Below are 24,752 nucleotides of genomic sequence, written 5' to 3' on the forward strand. Positions count from 1 at the left end.
TAACTACCTACAAAGAGATCCACCATCATTCCAGGGTAGAAGCAGTTAATTGGTTAAGGACCCTTGACTCTCGTCCAGAAGATCCCAATCTACATCCCAACCGACTGATAGGACAAAGTTCCATTTGCCTCTCTCACATCTCAGTGGTACTATTCTTATGCTCCCAACTACTGAATATTCTGGGGATCTTTCTTTTTCTGCTTTTAATAAAAATGTTCTGACATGAAAATAAAGCCACATGCCAAACCCACATTTTTTTAATGAAACAGAATTCTAGCCCACCATAGTTGTGAGAACCATGCTGAAGTAAAAAGGACAGAGAAGAAAATTGCATTGAACCAGCCTAGATAGGGATATATAAGCACTGAACCTGTTTCTCTCTAAATGCTTTTGGCATCAAATACAATTTAATCAGCTGTGTCTGCAGATCTCCATTGGGTAGTCCCAGTCAGTTGTTATTGCCTCTGGGTTTCTGCATAGATTAATGCGAGATATATATCCCTGTTTATCTACATGCAAGTTCTAAAATTAAAAGTCTGTATTTCCAGACAAATTTGCAATGCATGTTTGCATTTTATTAAACCAAGCTACATGCTATGCAAAAACTTGAACACTTACTCACCTGCATGCTCGGAGTAGTGGCCCAGTTGGAGGAAAGATCTGTGCAAGTGTGGTGTAACATGGGATGGCTACAGCATTGTAGAACCCAATCTATGAAAAACAACAATGAAAAAAAATAGTTAAATGTTGTCAAACTACAACACTGAAAGTTAACAGCCAACTAGCCTAAAGCTGTTGACTAATAACTTAATTACTACTCATGTTAGTACTTCTTACTACTTTAAAATGAAGCACTAAATAATGAAGTCTCTGGCAATTACAAGTTGCTTACGTGCCTCTCTTTTATGACTAATATGGCTGCTTCAGATAGGATTTTCTACTGGACCTTTTATTATTCAATTGATTCAACTGATTTGCTTAGGATATGTCTGGCTTTTTGGTGTCACTAGTGGCAGGAAGTAGGTGCAGATGGCAGAGCTATTTCTGCAAACATTATTCTTGTCATTTTAATTTTTTTTTTAAACGGAAAGTTGTGCAGCATTGCCAAAATACAGTCAGATTCTGGATTATTTTGATGTCCTCCAGAGCATGTATGCCATAGCTCAATTTACTTGAGATGCTGAGGGCTTTGTACCTTTGCAAAGTTTCTAAAAAGTGTGTGCTGTGATCAATAATTAGTTTGCAATTTCTTTTCCTGTATGCAGTTCAGTGACATATTTCTACCATTATAATACAAATCTATTTAGAGAACATCAAATGAACACCTTTTTAATTATATCTGATTCACACAGGCTTAGGGGTCTCTGACAGCTACCATGTCACAGCTGAACTGTCATGAAACGAAGGAATTTTTAGAAAATGCTACTTATGTATTAGCAAGAATGACAGGTTAAATACTGATCCATTATATCACTAAGTTATCCCAGACTCTCATGATAGCTACAGTAGTGCACTATGATCCCTTTCTTTGGGCAGAGTTTTTAAATGCCTTTCAGTGAAAAGCCATGTATCGTACTGTGACCAAATCTTTTGATAAGTCTCTTTTTAACAGTCTCAGCATTGGCCCTTATTCAGAAAGTGAAAAGCAACTCCTGACCTCACCTACATCGATACAGAGATTCCTCACATACTGCTATGTAACCAAGTCCATTCTGTACTTTAAAAAAAGATGTATTTTCTGACCTGATAACTCAACACTCTGAGTTGAAGTAATCATGATGTGACTGATAGAAACTGAAGCTAGTGAGAAGGCAAGGTTGCACACAGCTGTGACGTCTGCTCATCCACAAAGTTTGCTATTCTGCATAGTACATTGTTTTCTTCCTAGGTGTTTTTTCCTGTGCCTTTCTTTCTTGTTTGTTTGTTTTTAACAGTGAATATTTTATTTCACTGGAAAATAGCAGATTACTCATAGCTATTGAAAATAAAAATGGGACCTTAGGTACAGTCACACTGTATGCTTTCTGGCTCAATCAGAAATCTGTTGCCATTGCAAAACATAAAGTATTTTAACCAAACTAAGTTCATCTGCAATATATTCCAAACAACTGTCTCTTTGGAATCCTGATATTTAAAATAAAATGTGTCCTTTAAGGTCTTGAAAGCTTTTAAGTTAAAATGAACATCAATCAAGGAAGAAAAACCCTAAAAGGCTCAATGGATTTAGGTTCTGAATGAAGCCAAGCCAAGCTAAAAACATTCCTTTGCAAAAGTCACCATTTCTGACCAGAGCAACCTCACACAAATCCCTTTTGTAAAAGGTTTAGGTTATCCAAATAAATTATTCCTGACTGATTTTTATGTTGCTGTGGCTAGACAGAAAGCCTGGAGTTCACTCAGATATGAGCAATCTATTGAAGTCACTGCAGGAAAGGCAATGTACTTATATCCTACGATGCATTAAAAGGAGGAACAAGAGAATATCTTTTGTTTCCGAAATAAATTGTTCCCATCTCTTCAAACTGTACATCCCAAATATACTGCTAGCTTTAAGAGCTGTATCTTTAATGATGATAATGATGATAAACCTTTTATTTTCAACCTGTAAACTGTATTTCTGGGATAAGCTTTGAATGGCTGAAGCACATGAACTGTTCCTTCTCCCTTCCTCCCTTCATTACTCAGGCTGGCTTGACTTCTTTATCAAAAGGGCTTTCAGGTCGTTGCTTAGTTTTGGCATTTCTATTTTCTTCATGGGTTCCAAAAGGATGGCCAGAAAAGAGGGTGACAGGATCCCTGCTGAGTCAGGAACAAATCTGCAGTGCAGGTTCTACAACAGGAAGACACCAAACTCTGAGACCTTATGTGAGTTGTGCTGCAAACGGCATAAAGCACAACAGAGACCAACTGATACTAAACATACAAATTTAGTAAATTAACTGCTGCAAATGGCGTAAAGCACAACAGAGACCAACTGATCCAGCCGCTTAAGTGAGAGGAAGAGCTAAGTACAAGCTATTCCCATCCCAGCTGAGTACTTGAGGCAGAAGTAGGTTTTTTCAGAGATTACATGTTTATACAAATCCTCATTTCCTAAACATCATTGTCAATTAAATAAGGTATTAATGCTTCAATTAAAATCCACATAAAATGCTTTTTTAATTCATTTAATTAATTAATTAATGCTTTTTGTTAGAGCCCAAGGAAATGAATAGTAATGCTTTACTGAATTCTTCAGTCTCTACGTAAACATAGGAATGGTTACTTTCACAGAATTATATATGTCCTAAATCTCACATTTTGCTGTAATGTTGTTGTAAGATACAGCAGCTACAACTATACTACTGAAGATGGCTTTTCATGTCCTATTGTGCTTAATATTTTACTGTTATACTATTAAGAAGCATGAAACGGAGCACAAAGTAAAAAAAGAACCCGATGAAGACAGTACCTGGAACAATATTTATTGCATTTTAAAGAGAAAAAAAAATAGTGTATTTGTTAGATCTGTGCTTTCACCTCATTAACAAATCTTCCACAAATGCTAAGATTACATACTATAATGCTGTGTACTTTTCAAGATATTCAAAGATAACTAATATAGGAAAAATAAACCAAATGCAGAAAACTGTTTCTTCTCATTTTAGGCTTATACTAAACATACAAATTTAGTAAATTAACTGCTAATTCCTTACTATAATAAGAGTATCAGTTTTTATGCTAAAATATGAGAGCATATAAAGTGTCAGAATATAAAGATTTCCATAGTCTTGCTTAGCAAGTAATTAATCTACAGTGATTTTGTGATACTTTGTAATTTCTAGTTTATTTTAAATATTACTGTTAATTTCAGAGTTCATTAAATGCTTTGTGAGTGCTAACTACTAACAATTAAAGCATCAGAGGCCACTGAAATGAAAAAAAAGAACCCAACAAAACCTTTAGACACATATATGTATATGAACGGACAATGGACAATTTAAATTTCTTTTTTTCTGCTCAGATAATCACAGGACAAGCTACCTTTTTTGTTTACCCAAAAGTTAGTGCAAAGACCTTTCTTTTTCCCCAAATTTATGTTTACAAAATACTAATTTTCTTTAAGGAAAGCATGAAAAAGCAGTCATTTCTGCGCATTTGTGCACAGAAAAATCAGTACCTAAAGACTTTGGAAAACGGACAGTTGAGGCTCTTAGAAACACATTTTTTACTGCTTACCCTCAAGAAACTCTTCACATTATTATCTTTTTTTTTTTTTTTTAGGAATGACAAAAAGCATTATTTATAGTTATTTAAAAAACTAATGAAGAAGCATTGGTCTAAAATTACAAATATTTTTAAATCTGAACCTGGATATTTTAACCAGGAACAGGTGATGAAGTTCAATATGTATTCAAAATAGAACAGTGAAACCTTACAGGTAAGGGCTGAAGCAACCACTAACTTCAGAAAGTGTTATTGACACTTCTCAAAGTTGTAGATGATTGTGGTTTAGCTGGACTTACACGTACAAAGAACGGAACAGGTGACAACAACAAAGTGCACATTGTCATTTAAGTCATGTCTTTGAAAGCAAGTTTTCTACTGCTACTTAAAAAAATTAACCATTTTGCATGTAGAACATAAAATTCAGCAGCCCACATAAACTAACGTCAAATGAAATATTCAGTAATATATAAAGTGGTTTTTACATACATGTTTTATTAACACTATAAAACATTTATCATTTTACAGAGAGAGTTCATACCTGACCCTGAGGGACTTCATCTTTCTTGTCTCTGTCCATCATAGGAATAGGCTGAATACCTGTTTTCTTCATTTCATCACCCTGGGGAAAAGCCGAGAGATATTAGGAAAACAAAAATCAAGACTACTGAGATCTGAACTAATTTCTATCTTCTACTGTAAATCAATCTAAAAATCCAGAATTTAAAATAATGTGTGGTACTCGTCTAAGGCAATCTTAGAGAACTGCCTAATGAGGGGCTCATTTTATACATTCACCTAAATGATAATGTAAATATCAGATCCTGAAAGTTTTTGAGTCAATGTACACATATTTTCCTTGTTTTCAAGGTCATCTCCATAATAAAAAGCAACTGGAAGAATAACATAAATAAATCAGTTCATTTTATTCTGTTCTATTCATAGTTAGTCTTATCTTTCAAAATATTACCTGCTTAAAGCACTGTGATACCAGCAGAACTCTTCCATCCAAGGAAAAGGTCAGTAAAACAGATGAATTTGCAACATGTCGTCTTTGTCAATAATCCAGTCTTTTTGACCATGCTACTTTAAAGAAGCTGCCTGTCAAACAGCCTTCTTTTCTTTAAGCATGTTATCCCTCTACATTCAAAAGAGGAATACTGGGAAAGATGCAGTATATCCAAACACCAGATATAGGTAAGGTACAAGAGAAAACTGACTCCTTACATGTCAACCATTACCAGCAGAGCAGCCAAAAAACATTTTCCAAGTTTTCCAAGTCTTATGCCTCAACTGTACTGTCAAAACACCACAGCTGTTTAATCTTGAGGTTATAAAGGCAACTACAGCCATAGAAAGGGCTGCTTCCAGCTGCTGCTCATGTCCGAGATTCCAAATTCAGTGTGATCTTCAAGCTGCTAACCTTATGTATTGGGTTTGCATGGTGAGGTTTTGGTAGCAGGAGAGCTACAGGGGTGACTTCTGTGAGAAGATGCAAGAACTTTCCCCTGTGTCCAGTAGAGCCAGTGCCAGCACTATGAGGGCTGCTAATGGGAAAGTTAACTCCATCCCAGCCAGACCGAATACACCTTAGTTAGGGAGAAAGTTTATGCAGGATAACTGCTCATACAATATTTGCTTATCTATGTCCTTTAATGTGAGATCCAGCCTATATAGATTTAGCTGTCTGAAAGGTTTGGACATTGCCTAAATCAGTGTTCTATGTTTCTGCTACAGTTAGTGAAGGCATCTCCGGAAGACAATTTATTACATCTTTCTCATAAGATTTTCTCAAGCCATGTTTCAAGTGCCAATGTTCCCTTTCAAGAGAGGATTTTGGCACCTTTACTCAAAGAGAAGCTTATAATATAATAAATTGAGTCTGGACTGAGCAGAGCATCTTTCTGTTTGACTGTCTTGCAACTACCTTGAATGCAAAAAAAATGGGGCCTTCTGGAAGTCAATTCTCTCTTGCATATTTGTTCTCAGTATCACCTGCCTACTATGATTCTGCTCAATTAGCCAACAAGAGATGGAATCAGGAAGCTATTTTTGAATTAGTGTCTGTACCGTTCTCTCATATCACATATTTCTTTCATCAAGTAGTTAGAGAGGCTAGAATCAGCAAATCTAGTCTCTGTTAGACATTTTACTTTTGAAAGAAACAAAAGGAAAGGCCTCCTTCCTCAGCTGATAAAAAGATGCCTGTAACAATTCCAAGCACAGAAATTCAGTGGGTTGTTATTTAGGAGCCGTAAGCAAATTTTGGTTTTATGTGCCCCCAGTATATAATATTTATTTTTTTTCCATTTGCTTTAAGTATTGCAACTGATTGATTGTGTACAATCTGTGTGCAGCTACCATAGTCTCAATGATAAGAACTTCAACACTAAAAAATTTAGCATCATATGATTTTAAGTTCTTTGATTAACATATTGTCAAGTGCCTGAGAAACACCTGAAGTCAGAGCTTTGAGGAAGCTGTCCAGCCTCTGACTGATTATGCCAAAACTGAACAAAGCTTAGATTTATGTTCACCATTTCACCTGGAAATAAAAAGGTATCACAGAATCACAGAATGGTTTGGGTTGGAAGGGACCTCTTGGGATTGATCGTCCAATCCATCCCACACACCTACCCCAGCAGAATCAGCTAGAGCAGGTGATACGGGACTGTATGCAATCAGGTTATAACAGTCTCCAATGTTGAGGACTCCACAACTTCTCTGGGCAACCTGTGACACTGGTTGACCACCCTCACAGTAAAAAACTATTATGTGTAGATGGAACGCACGTGCTAGAAACAAGTGTTTTCTTGTGTTCAATATGTGCAAACACATTCATGATACACTGTTGTAAAAAAATACTGCTTTTATCCTCATGGTTATGATCATGATTGGAAAGTTAAAGCTGAAAATCTAAGAAAAGAAGTTTGTATCATATTTGTAGTATGGCTATAATAAGTGGCTGACAAGTCTCTTAAAATACTGCAGAAAGTGTTTAACAGCTGCCTAGTGTCTCATATCTCACAAAAAAAATCACAGCAGACAAATCTTATACAAGCTTGCAATACTATATAATTGATCAGCAAACGTATTATTTTGCTTAAGTTGTAGCACTGTGGGAAAGCTTCATGCTGTGTGATATCAAGGTAGATCTTAGCTGAAAACATTAGCTACACTGGGCTTTGTTCAATGAAGAAAGACCACTGTGACATATCACAAAACTGCTGCAACCTCTTCTGCAGTTATTGTTTTAGTTAATGATTACACAAAGAAAAAATAAGATTAAAATCCTCTGATTAAATCATTCAACATATTATGAATTCAAGTAGTAATTAGAAGCAACATTCTATCCTACTTTTAGAACTGCAACATAATCATTCAATCTAGTCAAATACACTTTCCTAGAGTTTAACTTTTTTCCCAATTAAGTAACAATTTCTATAGTGAAACATAATCTAAACTTTGTATTGGTTTAGCTTTCCCAGGATTTTCTCTAAATCTGTCTCCAGCTTTCCAATCTCCAGAAGTGTTTAGACCTGTGGCTGGATTTGTCAGCCATCCTGAATGGATCACAAAATACCCAACTTCCACCACGTATCAATTAACCTCTTCTTAAAGAGGATTCAGTAAAACACCAGTTACAGAATTCAATTTTTGTAAATAACTTCTAATTTACATTAGCTCCATGAAGTAGCAATATAACAAGATTCGCCTTTATTAACTCATCCTTGGATTACAAAACAGGTCATGTTCAATTGTGGGCATGCTCAATTGTGTCCATAACTCCATCTTTACTATTGTTGAGTAGGAAAAATCAGTTTGATCCTTCCTTCTCCACTAAGCTCACAACATTTGCATTAAAAAGCCTTTTACTTGTAACCAAAAAGTTGAGTATGTAATCAGTGAGGCACATCAACATTATACCTCCATTTTATCACTCATAAGAACACTCACTTTCCAGTGCTGACATTTCAGAAAGTAAGCACTAAACTAGATCTTCAAGCTTATATACTCTGTGTTTTTCAAATATTTTATTGTAGTCTGAGCTGTTCATAATTAAGAGAACAAGAACATGTGAATATAAAAAACACCCCACAAGCCATGCACATCTTGAATTTCATAGTGAACGTGCAACAAGCAGGACAATGATCTCCACACTATATGCATGCTACATCAACAATGTGGGCCTGATTTCCATTTTACCCCTGTGTAAAACAGAAATAAGCCCACTGAATTCTGCACACTTTCACAGGGCACATAACAGAGAACAACACTTTATGGTACTTATGTGCAACAGTAGTTCTGAAAATACAGCATATCTTCTAAAAATCACATAATTCAACTCTGTGCAACACCCTCAGAATTTATTCCTTACTGCTGAAGTAGTCTCTTCCATTTTAGAAATTAAACGATTGCAACATTTACTCCTCAATGTAAGACATGTGAGAGATTGCATCTTTATTTATGAGTATCATTAGCACAGCTCAATACACTGTTTCAGTTCTCAGTACATCTTATCTGTGGAGTAACTTCCAGTATATTAAAAAATCAGCTCTCTCTCAGTCCCAGTTGTTGACCTGGCTCACAAAGAAGAGTCAACTGGTCAGATGAGAACAATTTTAAAGTTTGTAATATTTGCTTAGCATTTCCTGGATTCATACTACAGCTTTATAAGTGTGTTTCAAGGCAGCTGACCTGGAAGCTAGCCTTGTATTTTGGATTTCTAGAATACAAATAGATCCTTCACAAAACTACAGTTAGTGACTCAAAAAACCTTATAGATTTTCTTCTGTGTTCTGTTGCTTGGTCACTTTATGTTAGGACATACTTTCTAAATTCATCTTTAACAGAGAGAAAAAAGACTGCCTGAAAAGCAGGAAGCTAACTCAGCTCTTCAGAGTAAACAACAAAACACGTGCATGCAGCAATGAACACTCTTTAAAACAATCACGCCAAGATATTGATTGAAAAATACTTTTTTTTTTTTTTTTTTTTTTCTTCCTGGATACTTCCAGTTATAGAGAGAGTAAACAAAAGAAACATACATACCTCAGCCCAGAACTCCGCATATATATCATTGGCCGTCAGTCTGGTAACTGACCACAACTTTGTTACAGAACACAAGTCACAAGCTGTCATCATCAGACCAATCACTCTATCTCTAAAATAAAATAATATCAAATTGTAAGTTTGGTAAATAATTAATGATCACACTGCATAGGTTTTATGCGCCCTTCCTCAGTTCAATCAGCAGTAAAGTATATGTACTACAAAATTTAACCCACCTTGCTTGTTCCTTCCTCAATTGTTTATGATTCATTGGTAAGGTATCACGCAAATTATATATTATATTCCCTCTAGTATTCCCTGCACTGTTTTCAACCAGAGTCCATGGACCATCCTCTGCACAATCACATTCACAGAAAAGTACACAAGAATGCCTAGCTGTTAAAACACTCACATGTCCCTCCTTAATATTGTGAAAATACAGTACAAGTCTATAAAAAGAAAGATGGCATACTCTGTTGCTGCATTTCTTTCAGTTCTCTAAAAAGTAAGGAACACATGCTCCAAAGAGAGGAAAAACTAGTTCTGAGTCTAAAGATACTCTGTCATTGCTTTATCAGAATGAATTCTAACTGCCAGAAAAAGAATCCTACACGTAACTCTGTCCTATACAATGATGAATCTGCTCACAGAATAACTGAACAGCATCAATAGGATTATAAACATTACTACAATAAGGCACACACAAAAAAATCTTATTTAAACGGTTTTCCAGCACTCGTCTACCGCTCAAACCTATGGTTTATGCATCTAAGTTTTATAAAGAAAACTGGCAAATTAATTAATGGATTCATGTGTTTTCCAATCAATGGAGAATTTAAGATGACACTTAACGACACCTGCATCTTTTTTAATAAGGCCTATTCCACAAAAAAAGGACACAACTTGCTAACTTGCATGCCAATGTGACAGTAGTCATTCAAACTGTATCAACAAACAAATATACCAGGGAAAATACAAAAATACACAATATGATCAATAGATAAATGGCAAAGTTCAGTACCCCTGAGTTAATAAAAAGGATTCATCAGCCACATAAGGGCTAAATTTAGCATTCCATTGCACATACAGATACCAACTAGAAGTCTTGGACTCTTTAGCCACATTACAAACTCATATCCTATCTTCAGGTGCGTGGCACTGCACTGTAAATTCTCTGAGGGTAGGTAAGATAAAAAACCCAACATAATATTAAATCAGACACCAAGTAGTTGTGATCCTATTTAAATTCAAGATTTCTGGTAAATTTCATTCTGAGATTATCAAAAGCTACTATATCTTTGTCTTTTTAAGATGTTGAGGTTTATTCAAGTCTGATAAGCTTCAGTTCCATGCTGGGAAATAAGCTTTTAAAAACTGAATATGAATATATTTTTTAAACTGAGAGCTATCTTAATTCACAAAGGTTGAGATCTAAACAGAATTTTTTACAGAAAATGTATGTTGACATAAAAATAAGTAATTATTGCACTATACTTTTTTCCCCACCACCTAACTGCCTGTGCACTAACTTTCCTCTGCAGATGATCTGTCACTGAACTGTGCAAATGACATCCAAAGGCAGTGACATGCAAATATATAAGAATGGAAATTACTGTTACATACTTGGAATTTTACACACAGCTGGTCTTAGAAATCTCATATGTAATAAAATTACTGTGTACACAGAATTTTATATATATATATATATATATATGCACACACACACATATAAAAGCTTGCAATTAATGTGGGACTAATACCATAGTGAACTAATACTGGTTTGCTGCTTTACCTGTGTGCTTGGTTCTTAAGGTTTAATGCTCCCGTCTGATGCAGCTCTTCAAGTTGTTTTCTATTTCCAAAATACAGGGCAAGGTCTGTGGCGATGATGGCTTTCCGGATGATCTCAAGTACTTGCTCATATTCGCTGGAGCTCAGATTGGAGAAGACATTGTGCCCTTCCAGCTATGAAAAAGTAAAAAACCAATAAAAAGCAAAAGCTCTAATTCTGAGACGACTTCAGTCCTTACTTCACCAGACAGGTTACAACGGTTTTACAGCCCAATGACAAATTTGTTGCAAATTCAAATGCTGACAGCCTGAAATTCCCATTTTTCTCTTTCTTTTTTAAATACTGTCATGACACCTATTACTAAGTCATGGATTTGGTTTTAGGACTACTCCTTCTGAAGCCTAAAGGTATTCATAGAGAAAAATGCTAGCTTTTTCTTCTCTGATTTATAATCACTACAGACATAGCACTTCCAGACAGTATAGCTGGGGAACTTGTGATTCGATCCTGATCCAGAGTACTGCACTGCCAAGTTAGTAAATTGAGTGTCTGATTCACTCCAAAGTACAATTTTGATACTGCATAACACATAATATGGATAAGGAAGTAACCACATTGAAGTAGTAAAATAATTTGGTTTTCACAGTGTTCCAAATGAAATGTGTCTTAAATTGCTGCACTTACTGATGCAATTTTCTCTATGAAATTAATTACAGTATTTTAATGTAGATGAACATTTAGGGGAAAAAGTTGCTTTGTTCAACCATAAACTGACTCGTAAACCAAAGACAATGGTTTCTACTATGGAGGATCTGGCAACATGCCACTGGCATCCTTTTTAAATTTCCACTACATACTATTGCACATTTAACTGACAATATCCATGTACTGTGATCACTCATGAAGCTATATCACATTTTGAAAAGTCAACACTATTCCCTGTCTCTAAGATTTGGAAAACAACTTGTCAAAAGCCTTCATACTGTTGAGAGGAAACAGACAAAAATAAGAAAGAATGAGCCAGCCATGTCAAGGTGTGCACATTCACAAATATAAAATATTATTAAAATAGATCAAATACAGATGTGTTTTGACATTTAATTGGCATTTGGGCTGAAGTTCATAAAAAGTCTCCCTGAGTTTTGCCAAGCATTTACATAATTTGTTCAAAATAAATCCTCTGTGGTACAAATAGGCTTGGTTTCTCTCACCATCCGGAACGCAAACGTCATTTTCCAACATTTTTACTTGGACAAGTAGATTTATTGTGAATAATGAACAGAAAATACAATCTGTCTATGTCTCAATGCTGCTTTGACAGATTCCTAAGTCATAGAACATGATATTTAAAAAAAGTTCAGAACATTTTAGCCAATCATCAACACTTTGGGAGCAGGAAGTTACTACTAGTTTTCATGATTTAGGTTTTTGAGGACCCTTTCCTCCCCACACTTGTTGCTTAAAGCACAAGAACAGGATCTTTGTCCTAATATTTAATTATTCTAGATTCTATTCTTTAGGCTTTAGAAGCTGCACTATCAGAAAGAACACTGTGACAGCTTCTGTTCATACTACTAGAAAAGAAGTGATTCTGTTAAGTACTGACAGAAACTGCCATTTCTGAACATGTCACTCAGGCTTTTGAGCAGTACATACGAAGTACAGCTCCTAAGATTTTATTCTTTCCTTGCTGAGCTAAAGCTACTGAAGAGAATCCTCTGTATCCGTAAGAAAGGTGCACACTAGAACTGCAGGTAGATAAGCAAGGCAGCTATAAAGTCTCAAAGAGTGAAAAGTAGTGCAGGTTACTAACATAAAATTAAAACTCACTGAAATAAACCCTAAAGGGTTTGGTGGGTTGGTTGGCTTTTTTTTTGTAACAGTCCAGGAATTCAGTAAGGCATTTTTATTCAAACAAAAAGCAGCAAGTCCAAAAGGCTGCTCTAATCTGCCTTTGCTGCTAATCACCATCCATGGGCACTTGAGCAGCAAATGTCTGAACCCACTCTACAGCTCTGATCAATCTCCCTTTTCTCACCCACACTGACGGCCAAGGCTAGGAGGTAGCAGGAAAGCAAAAGGGTTCCCTTCCTTCTTGGCAAATGGGACTTTCACTGATGACAACATTTATGCAGGAAAAAAGCAAAACATTCTTTGAAGAATGACTGAAGTTTGCTTCAGGTAGCCACAGTGGGACAGCGAAGTGTTAATGACTGAGGAATTTGCTCACTGTGCACAAACTCATATGAAGAATGAATACTAAAAATCTAACTCCATACCACCCCTGAAGGATTCAATTACACCCTCCCACATGGAGGAGCATTCAGAGATAAAGTTTCCATTCTCTGATGAAATGTATATGATACCTAAAACCATAATCACAAGATGTGCTTCTGAATACAATACAGAATATTTATTTTTCCTAAAAGGTGATTAGGTATTTATGAAAATAAGTATCTTCCCCCTGAAAGACCAGAAAGAAAGAAAAGTTAATAATGAATTAGTGGCACAGTAGCATGGCAAGGCTGTGCATTGAGCGTGTGCATGGTAAACTAAAACCAGTGAGCACAAGTATGTTATGGACTGGCAGTGGTTTCACAAGTGAGAGTTCTCACTCTTCTAATTGAGCATGAAAGAAATTTTCACTGATGAGAAAACAGCTGTGTGTCAGCAGCACACTTGGATTTCCCAAAACGTATCTGCATGCTTTCTTGTAGTTTTCCCTTCATTAAACATACAGACACATTACCTCATATTAGGAAATCTCTTTCAAAGAATATTACCTTACTCAGATTTTTTTTTATTTAAAATTGCTGAATAACGAAAATGCAGATGATAACATAATGACACAAGTTTAAACTTTCCATGCGTGCAAAATTAACATTCCCTCCTTCATGCCACACATTTCATGTTTACAGAATTTATTACAGCAGGTTTTCAAGCTTCTCATGCAAACTTTTTCCAGTACTTGAGTTTTTATTCAGAATTTCAGGATGGCTGAAGACTTTGTTGAAACACATTATGCCAGAAATATCTATGTAAGTGAGAAACTGATTTTTCATTTTCAAAGTTCCTATTACATATGGTCACATGAAAAACCTTCATTGACCCAGAAGCTAAAAGCTCCCAAGTAAGGGCCAGAAGCAAAGACCTTCAAATACACAGTATTTTTTATAACACCAAGATTTGGGGAAAGCTATGTTTTGCCCTAATATTGAATGCTTAGGTTGCTAATTGTGGAACTTGTCTTGCTGTAATAAATCTTCCGCGCTTCTAAATGAGCACTACAATCCAGAAATTAAATTGAACATGCTTCAGAAAATCTACTGCGTAATATGTGACTCCTATTTCCACCACTGGACTCTACTGCACGGAAGATACAATTTCAATAATCCTACCTGCAGGATGGACACAGTCTGTGAAAAGTGGTGCTGTTCCATTGTTGATGTGGAATAGAGAGCAGCTAAAGGGTGATCAAATTTCTGAAGATAGCTGTTGCTGTAACCTCTGTGATCCAGGTCATGACACAGGCATGCAACTAAAAGACCTTTTCGCTACAAAAAAAATGAGATAAACGTGAAAAGTAAGATGCATTTCCTGCCCCTAGATGTCACTCTCTTCCCAAAATACTGTACACATTTCACTACGATTACATTGCCTTCAAAAAGTACATCAAGAAACATCCTTAAAATTGTGAGAAAGACTAAAGTGACGACATGCTGAATTAAACTTCTCGGTCCATTTGTAATTCAAACATTTTATGTATTATGAATTTAAAAACCATTGTTGCACAATCATATATTATTGGAGGGATCCTGTTTCAGGAAGAAATCTGAGTTTTAAACAGATAGTCTGGTCATCCACTGAATCCTTACCATGTTTGTTTAAAAAATCAAAAGTGCAGTTATTGAGGGAGAGGAAATAGAGAAGATGTATGATCTCTTGGTCAAGGCAGTTGCACCAAAGTCTGATACCAGACCTGCCTCTGCAACACTCGTCAAAGACACTGACCAAGCCTCCTAGGTGAAACGTTTCCTAGGAAGTCACTAATGTGAGCCACAGAAATGCTGGATAACAGCAATGGCAAACAAAGATGGCAACAGGTTTTTTTACTTAATTACCTCTTAATAGCTTGAAGAAATTGAGTCCCTGAAATCTCTCTCTCAACACACAAAATACGTGAACATTTGCAAAAGTTTTTCACACAGCAGGTGTGTTTTGAAAACACATTCATTAATATTTGTGAAGCAGTTACTGTCAGCATGGAGTATCACAAAAATGTCTTTACAGACTTAACAGCTCTGTCTTATAGTTGGTTTCAATGAATGCTCAGTAAACAAGGAGAAGGCCATAAAATGAAGCCAAAAAAGAAGACTGTTTAGCCACCTATGCAGTGAGCAACATCTGACCTGCATACTGTACTGAGGGACATAGTCCTGTGGGAAAATAGCAAACAACGAAGTCACAAAAAAATTTTATCACAAAAATACAACATGCAGAACTAAGGTTGTAGCAACCCTAATTTTATTTCTGATTTTGAGACCTTCACTTTTCTTTTTAATGATGTCTTTTCAATATTGTATCTTGGGAAGTACTTTTTTAAAAAGCATAATAAAACAGATGATGCAGCAGCACATGTCCACACAGATCCTCAGCAGAAGTGGAACCCTTAGGAACATAACGCACACCTATATTACTTGAAGTCATGCAGTAACAGCTGTAGGAAGTTGGTATCCCCTTTTCATTACATTAGGAGGGGCAAGACGTGTAACCAATAGACTTGAAAATCAGTTTCTGACATCAAAAAAAAGATGAGTCTCAGAATCCTTTGTGCTACATGTTAGATCTAGTGGGCATAAACTTTTCTGTCCTTCCCCCACAAGTTTAGTTCTCCTGTTGCATCCTTTACAACCTGTGCTTTTTCCAGTCTTACAATTCTGACCAGTTTGTCCCTTGTACCAGATGGCTCTCTTTATCTAGCTTGTCCCAGTCTCCATGTCCCAGGAAGTAATTCTTGTCTCAGTCCTTCAGGATTACAAAATGCCTAATCCCAGTGCTCTTGACCTGGTATCCATTGTCCCTGCTTGGATCCTAACTCTTTGACCACTTCCAACTGCTCGACCTATTTGTCTCTAGATCAGAATCCCTTTTACAGTGTTTCATACTTCTCTTCCCATCTCTAAGTCTATTGAGGTTCATGTCATCATCCTTCACCTGAGACCAGCCCATCCTAGTTCCTCAAACTTTCCTTCAGTAGTTTCCCGTATTCTGGTTGGATTCATCTCCAGTATGAAGAAAGGAAACTGCTAAAAAGAGCTGTAACACAGACTGGGATAAGGCATTCAAACAGGTGGAGGCTGGCTGGAGTTTGGCAGAGAACAAAGACCATTTCCATCTCTCTTAACAGTTGCCTCTTTTGCTCTCCTTGTCTTTCTTACTCTGCATCTCCAAAAAGATGGAGCTTACTACTTTGCTTCTACTGAATGTTATCAGAGCTTTAAATATTCCCCGAGGCTGCAATCCACAGATTTTTGTTGTTATAGGAATACTGATTTTTTTCAAACTTGTATAGCTTTGCCAACTGTCAGTATATGCCTGGCAAATGCCACTTTCCTATTTCAGTGTCAATTTGCAAGTCCCTGCTTTACAGCAGAATAAACTAGACCTTTTCAAATGAAAGATCACAAAATTTTATTTTAGTCTTATATACTGAACAAAAACTAGATTTCTCCTAGCATGTTTCTTTAAAAGAGACAAATAATTTTGGCTGAAATTTGCCCAAATTAGCTTGAAGAAGTCACGGAGCTTGGAAAATTATAGCCCAAATAGCTAGTATTTGGCAAAGTTGTACACAATTGTAAACAGGTTCTCCTAGTCGTAAGTTTCAGGTAGTATTAATAATAGACAGCACACCCAGTTGCATCCACAATAATTCAGAAAAAAAACAAGTCACAGGTCTTCATAGAAGAATATTAACATTTAACCATTCTAAGCCTTCCATTTTATTATTATAACTTTTCCAGTTAGTGATATATTAAAAGCATTTTTTCCTGACTTTTTTAAACACTATGTATTTATCTTTAAAATATGTACACATATGCTAGAAAAACTGGGGTATAATAAAACTTAATCAGGGAATTAGCACATTTAGACAGCTGTATTCTTTCCATCCTTTCTGCTCTTCTCCTTTACTCACGGATGTCAACTGTCTCTGCAATACCAAGCCCCTGTCCCTTGCCCTCCTAGTTCAGGATCCCCCAGACTTCACAGGGTTCAAGATCCAGGGTGTTTTCCTCCCCTCAGTACAGATCTGGCAGTTAAATAAGGACTGTGGCTGTAAGTGGGCAGAGAGAACTTTAAAATGTGGACACGGACTTAGAGCAAATCTGCTACTGCTTCTTCAGTAGGCAGACCTGAAAAACGTGAAGGAAACACTAGGATTCGGAATCTGAATCATTCTTCTTCCTCAAGCTTTCTACTCACACCTGTTCCTCTGCCAGGACCTTTATATACACCAAGCTGACAGCAAAATTCTAGCATAGAAAATTTACTTCTACGATGGCTAATACTTCTGATGAGGTCTAGTAACTGACAAAATCATCTCACCTACCTCTAGATCAGTGAAAAGCCCCTGGTTGTTCTGAAGTATGGCATACATGCAATGCGCAACGGTAACTGCATGCTTCCAGTTGTGGTAGGGTACACGGCGATAATTCTTCTTTACAGACATAGTAAATCGGCATAGCTTTTCAAGTTCAAAGCTAGGAAGACATTAATTTGGTTAGAGACAAGAAATAAGAAGGGGAAAAATAACCAACAGGGGAGAAAAGATGCTCTTTGTTTTAGTCTTCTTGCTAGGATTGACTCTTCTTATGGATGACTCATTGATTACAAGAGTCATTAAAGTTTTGGCAAGGACAGATGAGTGTGGATGCCTGACAATGCTCTTAATTTACTCTGTAAAGTTCTAGAACATAAGTCAAGCTACCCAGCTCAAGCAACACAATTGATAACCTTCCCTGCTCCCAGAAACTTGAAGTGTGTTTTCTTTAAGTCATTATCTATTCAACCTGCCAAATAATGAAACTCTGTATCAGGACAATTTGAAAACATAACTTGCGATCCAAACAGAAAACTGGGATTTTTAAGCAAATGACACAGAAGAAATAACCTTGTTTAAATTAAAATTTCAGTCAAATGTCAAATGCCTAAGTTGTTTTGAATAAAAGAAGTTGAGATGCTCCATACTGACATCATGAAAAGAAGAAGATTTTATGTTTTCCAATACTTTTTTTCCAGTTTGGTCAAATGAGCAGAAATTCACATTTCACTGTTTCTTCATTTTTCACCAAATAATATTTTGTTAAGTAACTGCCAATCAACCATGAAAATTCCCCAAACAGATAGCATTTACGGGATTACTTCTTAAAGAATTTTTAAAATATTTTTGCTATTAATATAGACAAACAACATTAATTTATGATCAAGAGTATTTTCACCAAGGTAAAAAAAAGCAGTAATAAAGTCATTTTTATGTTTGGCTTACGTGCTCATCAAAAACACCTCTGACAGTTCATATTCTGTAGTACCAGAGCTCTGCACAAACTTTAATAGACTTTATCTACCGATGTTTCATTGAAAGGAAAGCTGAATACTTTTTGCCTACAGATGGGAAATTCAGGCACAGATTAGGTATCAGGCAAAATTTTCTGAAGTACCTAATCCAAGCTGCCCAGGATGAGAAAGGAGTATTACACTTGAGCCTTGAATTGAACCAAATACGCCAGAGTCCCAAGTCACTGACTTTTTCCCCTCATAAACAGATCAGTTTTCCTTTACCCCAATTTTTCCCCCTGCTACTGTGGTTTGACTTTTTTTTAAAGTTCTATATTTTGATAATTTCTTGGGTTATCTCAGGGAAGCAGTATTAATGTTTTGCAGTATAAGTTGGCTGAGAAAACAAAGCTGAATGTCTCTGACCTATATGGAACCAGTTAGATTAAAAAATGTATTTCTATGTTTGTGTGTTGAGCAAGGTAATTATTCTTCTTAGCCTTAGTCTGACATCAGTAAGAAGGGAGGCATACTGTCCTTCAAAATTTCTACAGTTTCCTTTTTAATTCTAGAGAGTTAAGGCAGACAGCTCTAGAACAATTGTTAGAACTACTCTTCAAAATAGTACATCATAATTCAGAATATCACAAAAGTCACTTCTATCTACATCCAGTGTCAACTCAATGGTTACTACGGGACAGTACAGTTGTAGGCAAACGGAAAATCATTATCAATGATACCTCAACGTAGAATACTATTACTTCCTCCACTGATATATTTTGTGTACTTGATTAAAGCAGTAAAAGATTATTTCTCCATGAGAGCAAGGAACATATAGCAAGTATCACAGATTTTTCTCCAAAATCCTCCCTGGACAGGACAGTCATACATTATATAGGTGTATACTTAAAGGAATAATCTTACTCCTCAATATATTAAAAATCAAATTTTAACCTTAAAATAGCTATACTTGTCAGAGGGTGGAAAAGTTTTGTTCTTTCAGAAATTAAATACAAGTCCAGTCCCAACAGCGTCCTTTTCAAATATTTTCCTCACTTTTGTTTCTTTTATCTTTTTATGTGAAAGTCGAGATGCATTTGAAAAATGCAAAGTAGAAACCATTTCTTCTCCATCAAAGTTACACCTTGAAAGAAAGAGACTGGGAGACAGACAGGGAAAAGAACAGAACTTTGCTGTAAATTTGAACCCCAGTCCTGCATCCTCAGTCATTCATTCAGGAAAAGAAACAAGCTAACTACACTTAGAAGAGTCACCCAGTTTCCAGTATTGAAGAAGACATGAGAAAGACCCTCATGTTTGACTGTATGCTTTGAGGACATGGAGATTCATCCAGTTACTAAGATGAAACAGTCATCAGCAAATGTTTCCCAATATTGCTCCTTTTTGCAGGGAGATAGTTCCCCTTTCAATTGCCCACCTGTAGATTTTTTTTCCATAATTCAGAGCAGCTCCTTTCTTTCAGCAATAAGACATACTTAGCCAAGAGACTACTGATCTTGGTAATGATAATGGACACTGAGAGAAAGGATAATAAATGAAACGTTTCATCTGAAAATCATTCACTTCCATAATTAATGCACAAAGATGCTGATAACTGATTTATTTAGCAAAATAAAATCTACACTTGGATTATTTTAACCATATACTATATTAATTTCAGCAGTTCTCTATCTGAAAAATCGGTATTCATGGACCATTTCTCCTTTTTTGGCAAGAGTGCTTTTAATATCTTCAACATCTTCTGTTTGAAAAGTAATCTCATCTCAGAACCCAACGATACTTCTATATATTGGAAGGACAACTGTTTGGATGATACCATGAGTTCTTTTACCTGGCTGTTCCCAAATTTCATTAACTGAAGACCAAGAAGCTGCTACAAGAAATCCAGCCTGTTTATTACAGCCCTGTACAGACCAGACACAGTAAATAAACTCCAAAGAAAGTAAGTTCTTGAACTAGAAAATAATAATCTCAAAATTTCCTAATAGCTGAACACATAAATAACAGAATTAAAGCAATAAATCATGTACTTCATACCAGGCTGTCCCACAGGACTGGTGAACCATGTAGACAAAAATGGCAGGCCAGACATCCTCATATGGACTGATATCAAAGTGGTATCTAAGAAGAAAATTTCAGTTTAGTAAGAACAAACACCTTTTCATTCTTACTAAAAGCAAGTGAAAACAACTAGGTAATGTATATCTGACAGCATTCACTTGTTTTTGAATATACACAGAAAACTGACTTCACAGATAAGTGAATATATTTCTGCTAAGGTGAATGGACCTATGCTCATAGAATCACAGAATCATTTAGGTTGGAAAAGACCCTTAAGATCACTGAGTTCTACAGGGATGATGAGAGCTATACAGGCACTCCTAAAAATACTCCAGGAATTGTAAAAATGCTGTCTCTAATAATATGTATATATAGGCCTATTTTTTTTTTTTTCAACAATTTCTGTCATGAATTCTGAGAGACTTGCTCTAATTTTGAAGGAAAAAAATCAACTTTTACTAGCTAATAGAAATTAAGCCCAAACTTCAAAAATCAAGCACTTAATACTGCATTTTTTATGTTTCATTAGATGATGACTTCTCCCCTTTCCCATTACCAACATTTAGGCCTAATATTAGGGACCTGCTCAGCAGAACTGTTTGTCCTTCGATTATTAATTAACCCCTTTTCCTGCACCTGCTGTGCTGCAAGTCTTCTATTTACCTTCCATTGAACCCAGCTAAACGCTTGTATGTACGTGGCATACTGAACAGCACAGCAGGTGCAAGAGAGCTGAAGGTAGCTGAATTGCTTGGAAAATGGTTAAATGTATTCAGATTGCTCAAACTAAAGGATGTTAATATAATTTAGAATGAAACCTGTCATCTTTGCAAGTAAAAGTCATTTTTGCTGAGGAGGTGGGTTATATAATATCATCTTACAAAGCACAAGAAATTGCATGGCAAAGAATAAGTATTTATTAGGGTGTAATCCTGCAAGCTGCTAATACTCTGGCTTTCAAGCAAATCACTTCAGCATGTAATGAACTTTAACTGTAAGCAGCCCCTATTAAGCATACACTTGCATGGTTTGCTCACTCACAGCTACAGTGCTCAGTGCCTGACAGGAGTGAGCAAACTCTGGAGATTAATTTTACAAAGACAACTTAGCTTTTGTGACTCAGTATCACAGAGTTTTGATTTTTGGCACCTGGTCACTACAGTAGACTTTATTGTCCTGGGCCAGAAACAATAATGAAAAAATCAGAAGATTCCCAGTGTTAATGTTGAATGGGGACTAACTGACAAAATACAGATAGAGGCACGTCTTCAGCACACAGCCTACTATTGAGAGCTGAAAGTAACTGAATTATTTCAGAAAGTCTAAGAGGCTGGATGGGAAGTCCACCTACAATTTAGGCCGCAACCGTAAACTCTAGCAGCTGGGATTCATAACCCTGAATTATCTTCAGAAGTTTAGAGATCAGTATCCATTTTCCCTTCCTTCAAGAAATACAGGCAGATGCACAAAACACACACACCAAAAAAACCCCATCAAAACCCAAACCCTAACCACTCTGCCCAAAACCCAAAACCAGAAAGCACTCAACCCAAAAAATCCCAGGAACGAGCTGAATCTTTTATTCTAAAACATATACAAGGGGATGAGATCATGCATTTGGTCTTAACTGATGTTGTTTGGTCTTAACTACTGATGTTCCAGCTCAGCCTCCTCTCTGGCTCTGAGCTGCTGGTGACTTGGGACTATCTGAAAGAAAGCTCGTCTCTACGATCCTTAGATATTTATATAACGCTTAAGGCAACTACTCTGAGGAAAATGGGTACCGTTCTGAGTACGTATTCTTTTACATCTTTGATAGATAAATTTTGTTCACAGGTCACTAAGTATAACTAAGTATAAGAAAGCTAAAGATAAACCCCTATGATTTTGGGACAGTTCAATAATATAAGATTTCAGGATAGTTCAAGTGCTTCCTACAAAACCCTCCACTACATCTAGGGGAAAAAAAAAAAAAAATCTTTTTCACAGACTGATACAAGATGCAACTGTTGCTATATGAGAAAAATACTTACAGTTCAATTTCTTTATAAATATGTGGAGGCAGTGTACAGTGCATGAGGTTTTGCCACTCTTCTGCTGTACAAACACTATGGTAGGATAGCTTCTCCATCGTTACACGGTAAATACACTCTGAATGGCGAATTCTGTGGTACATCTGAAAAAGGGAAGTGATTCATTAGTGTGAAATTTTAATAAAGAAAAAACATTTCTTTCCTGTATTAAAATACTTATTCTTAAAATACACATCTGCAAAAATGTTAGTGCTTTTGGCTGCTCAACTTCACCCATTAGAAAGGCAACACATTATATGAAATTCAGTACTTCTGGAAAGCTGGGCCTTCTATCACATCACTCTGCATCTACTCAGTCAGGTAAACATCTAAGGCTCATCTGATTTTTCACTGTGTCTGAGCTCTCCCAAGAAAAAGAATCAAAGTTCAGGAGTTAGAAACAGAGCTCAGTCTCTTGCAGTATGCTAACAGAAAGAAAACTGATAAGAGGGCACAATTCAAATTTTGTGCCTCTGCATGAATTCAGATATTAACTGGTGCAAAGAACTGCTACCTATGCACAGTAAAAAGTACATGAGATGTTTATTACATCTACATTACTATGTAATAACTGTGAAAAATAAGTAACGTTAATTGAGAGGTTCACACAGCTACTGCAGACATGGCACGGTCTATAAACAAGTAAGGGCACTAGAATTTTACTAGTAAAGATAATCCGCTGGAGCACTATGCCCTGAATGGTAACATTCACCATCTGAAAAAAGTGAACTCACACAAAATGGAGTGACTGCATAGTCTCAAGTTTCATTTATATTCAGTCCTTTCTACTTGCCTTGAGCCACGTAGAACAAGTTTAAGTAACTGTTAGTAAAATTTGCTGCCTCAGCATGCCAACAGCATGATGTTGGTAAAGTGACTTAATGTAAATCACCAGGCTTAACTGGCACTGCATGGTGTCTTACCTCCCATGAATGACACACTTCTTCTGCATTGCATTTTTATTGCATTTTTATACTTATATAGTAACAATCATTAAATTGTTTATGCTTCCTACAGGAATAGTAGTTTTTGTGATGATAAAGGGTTTAAAAACAAAAATAGCCATCTAATCTTATCTAGAAGCATGGAAAATTATAAGTATATAGCACAGCATATAAATGTATAAATTTATATATTTGAATATTAAGCATATGGAATTGAGAGAATACATAACATCTCATTCCCCAGTTAAATTTGTAAAACACATGATCTGAGTTTATAAAAGCAAATAAGAATCATACTTTTTATTGAAAAAGAGAAGACAGACAGATATTCACAGTTCTGAGCTTGCTCTCTCGTTCAGCTACATTAAATTGATGTATCCAGAGTACAATTATTTCAGAAAGCATCAAATTAATCTCTATCATCCTCTTAAAATGCAGTTATTCAGCAAAGACTTAAATGATTCCTGTTTCCTTGTTACTTCAATAAAACAAATTTATGAATCGCTTAATAATCTAGAACATCAAAATCCTTAAGAAGGATTCTAAGTTTCTCCATTCTAACCAACAGTTTACAAAACTGTAAATAAAACTCACATTAGCACAGTGTAAGGCTAAAGCACAAAAGACTGCAAACATTTTAAAGTTGTTCTCATCAGTTTTAGAGAAGGCACTTCCACTTATTTTGTTCACCATCTGCACAACACCTATTACACTTCCTCGGCTCACAATAGGCATGCACAGGATATTTCTCGTTGTGTAGCCTGTGTAGAGGTCTACTTCTCTGGAGAAGCAGAAAAGAGAAAGGAAAAAAGGAAAAGAGTTAATATTATTAATTAATCTCTATTCCTTGATTCTCAGAAATGTTGATGTACAATATACTAAATATTTTTAAAGTAGATGCAATTAGTACCTGCAAGAAATCAACTTCCAAAGCTCTCAAATATTTCTATCTACTGTGTCATATTTAGAAATAACTTTTTAATCCTTTAATCTCCATTTTCAAGATAAAGAATTAATACTTTCTCAAATGTATAGTCAGCATATTAATAA

The 24,752-nt window shown here is 36.0% G+C and overlaps 1 protein-coding gene across 1 annotated transcript in view; it reads right to left on the reverse strand.

Moving 5' to 3' along the window:
- PDE10A (phosphodiesterase 10A) overlaps positions 1 to 24,752 on the reverse strand; it is a 36,081-nt gene that overhangs the window by 6,645 nt on the left and 4,684 nt on the right. The window contains exons 4-12 of the mRNA XM_010166732.2: positions 24,297 to 24,483; positions 22,720 to 22,862; positions 20,663 to 20,746; positions 17,661 to 17,811; positions 14,449 to 14,604; positions 11,051 to 11,223; positions 9,259 to 9,370; positions 4,748 to 4,828; positions 623 to 711 (exon numbers count right to left, since the gene is read on the reverse strand). Of these exons, the coding sequence (XP_010165034.1) occupies positions 623 to 711; positions 4,748 to 4,828; positions 9,259 to 9,370; positions 11,051 to 11,223; positions 14,449 to 14,604; positions 17,661 to 17,811; positions 20,663 to 20,746; positions 22,720 to 22,862; positions 24,297 to 24,483 (1,176 nt within the window). The remainder of the gene's footprint in view (positions 1 to 622; positions 712 to 4,747; positions 4,829 to 9,258; positions 9,371 to 11,050; positions 11,224 to 14,448; positions 14,605 to 17,660; positions 17,812 to 20,662; positions 20,747 to 22,719; positions 22,863 to 24,296; positions 24,484 to 24,752) is intronic.

The sequence above is a fragment of the Antrostomus carolinensis genome, unplaced genomic scaffold, assembly GCF_000700745.2.
Source record: "Antrostomus carolinensis isolate BGI_N321 unplaced genomic scaffold, ASM70074v2 scaffold10844, whole genome shotgun sequence".
NCBI lineage: Eukaryota > Metazoa > Chordata > Aves > Caprimulgiformes > Caprimulgidae > Antrostomus > Antrostomus carolinensis.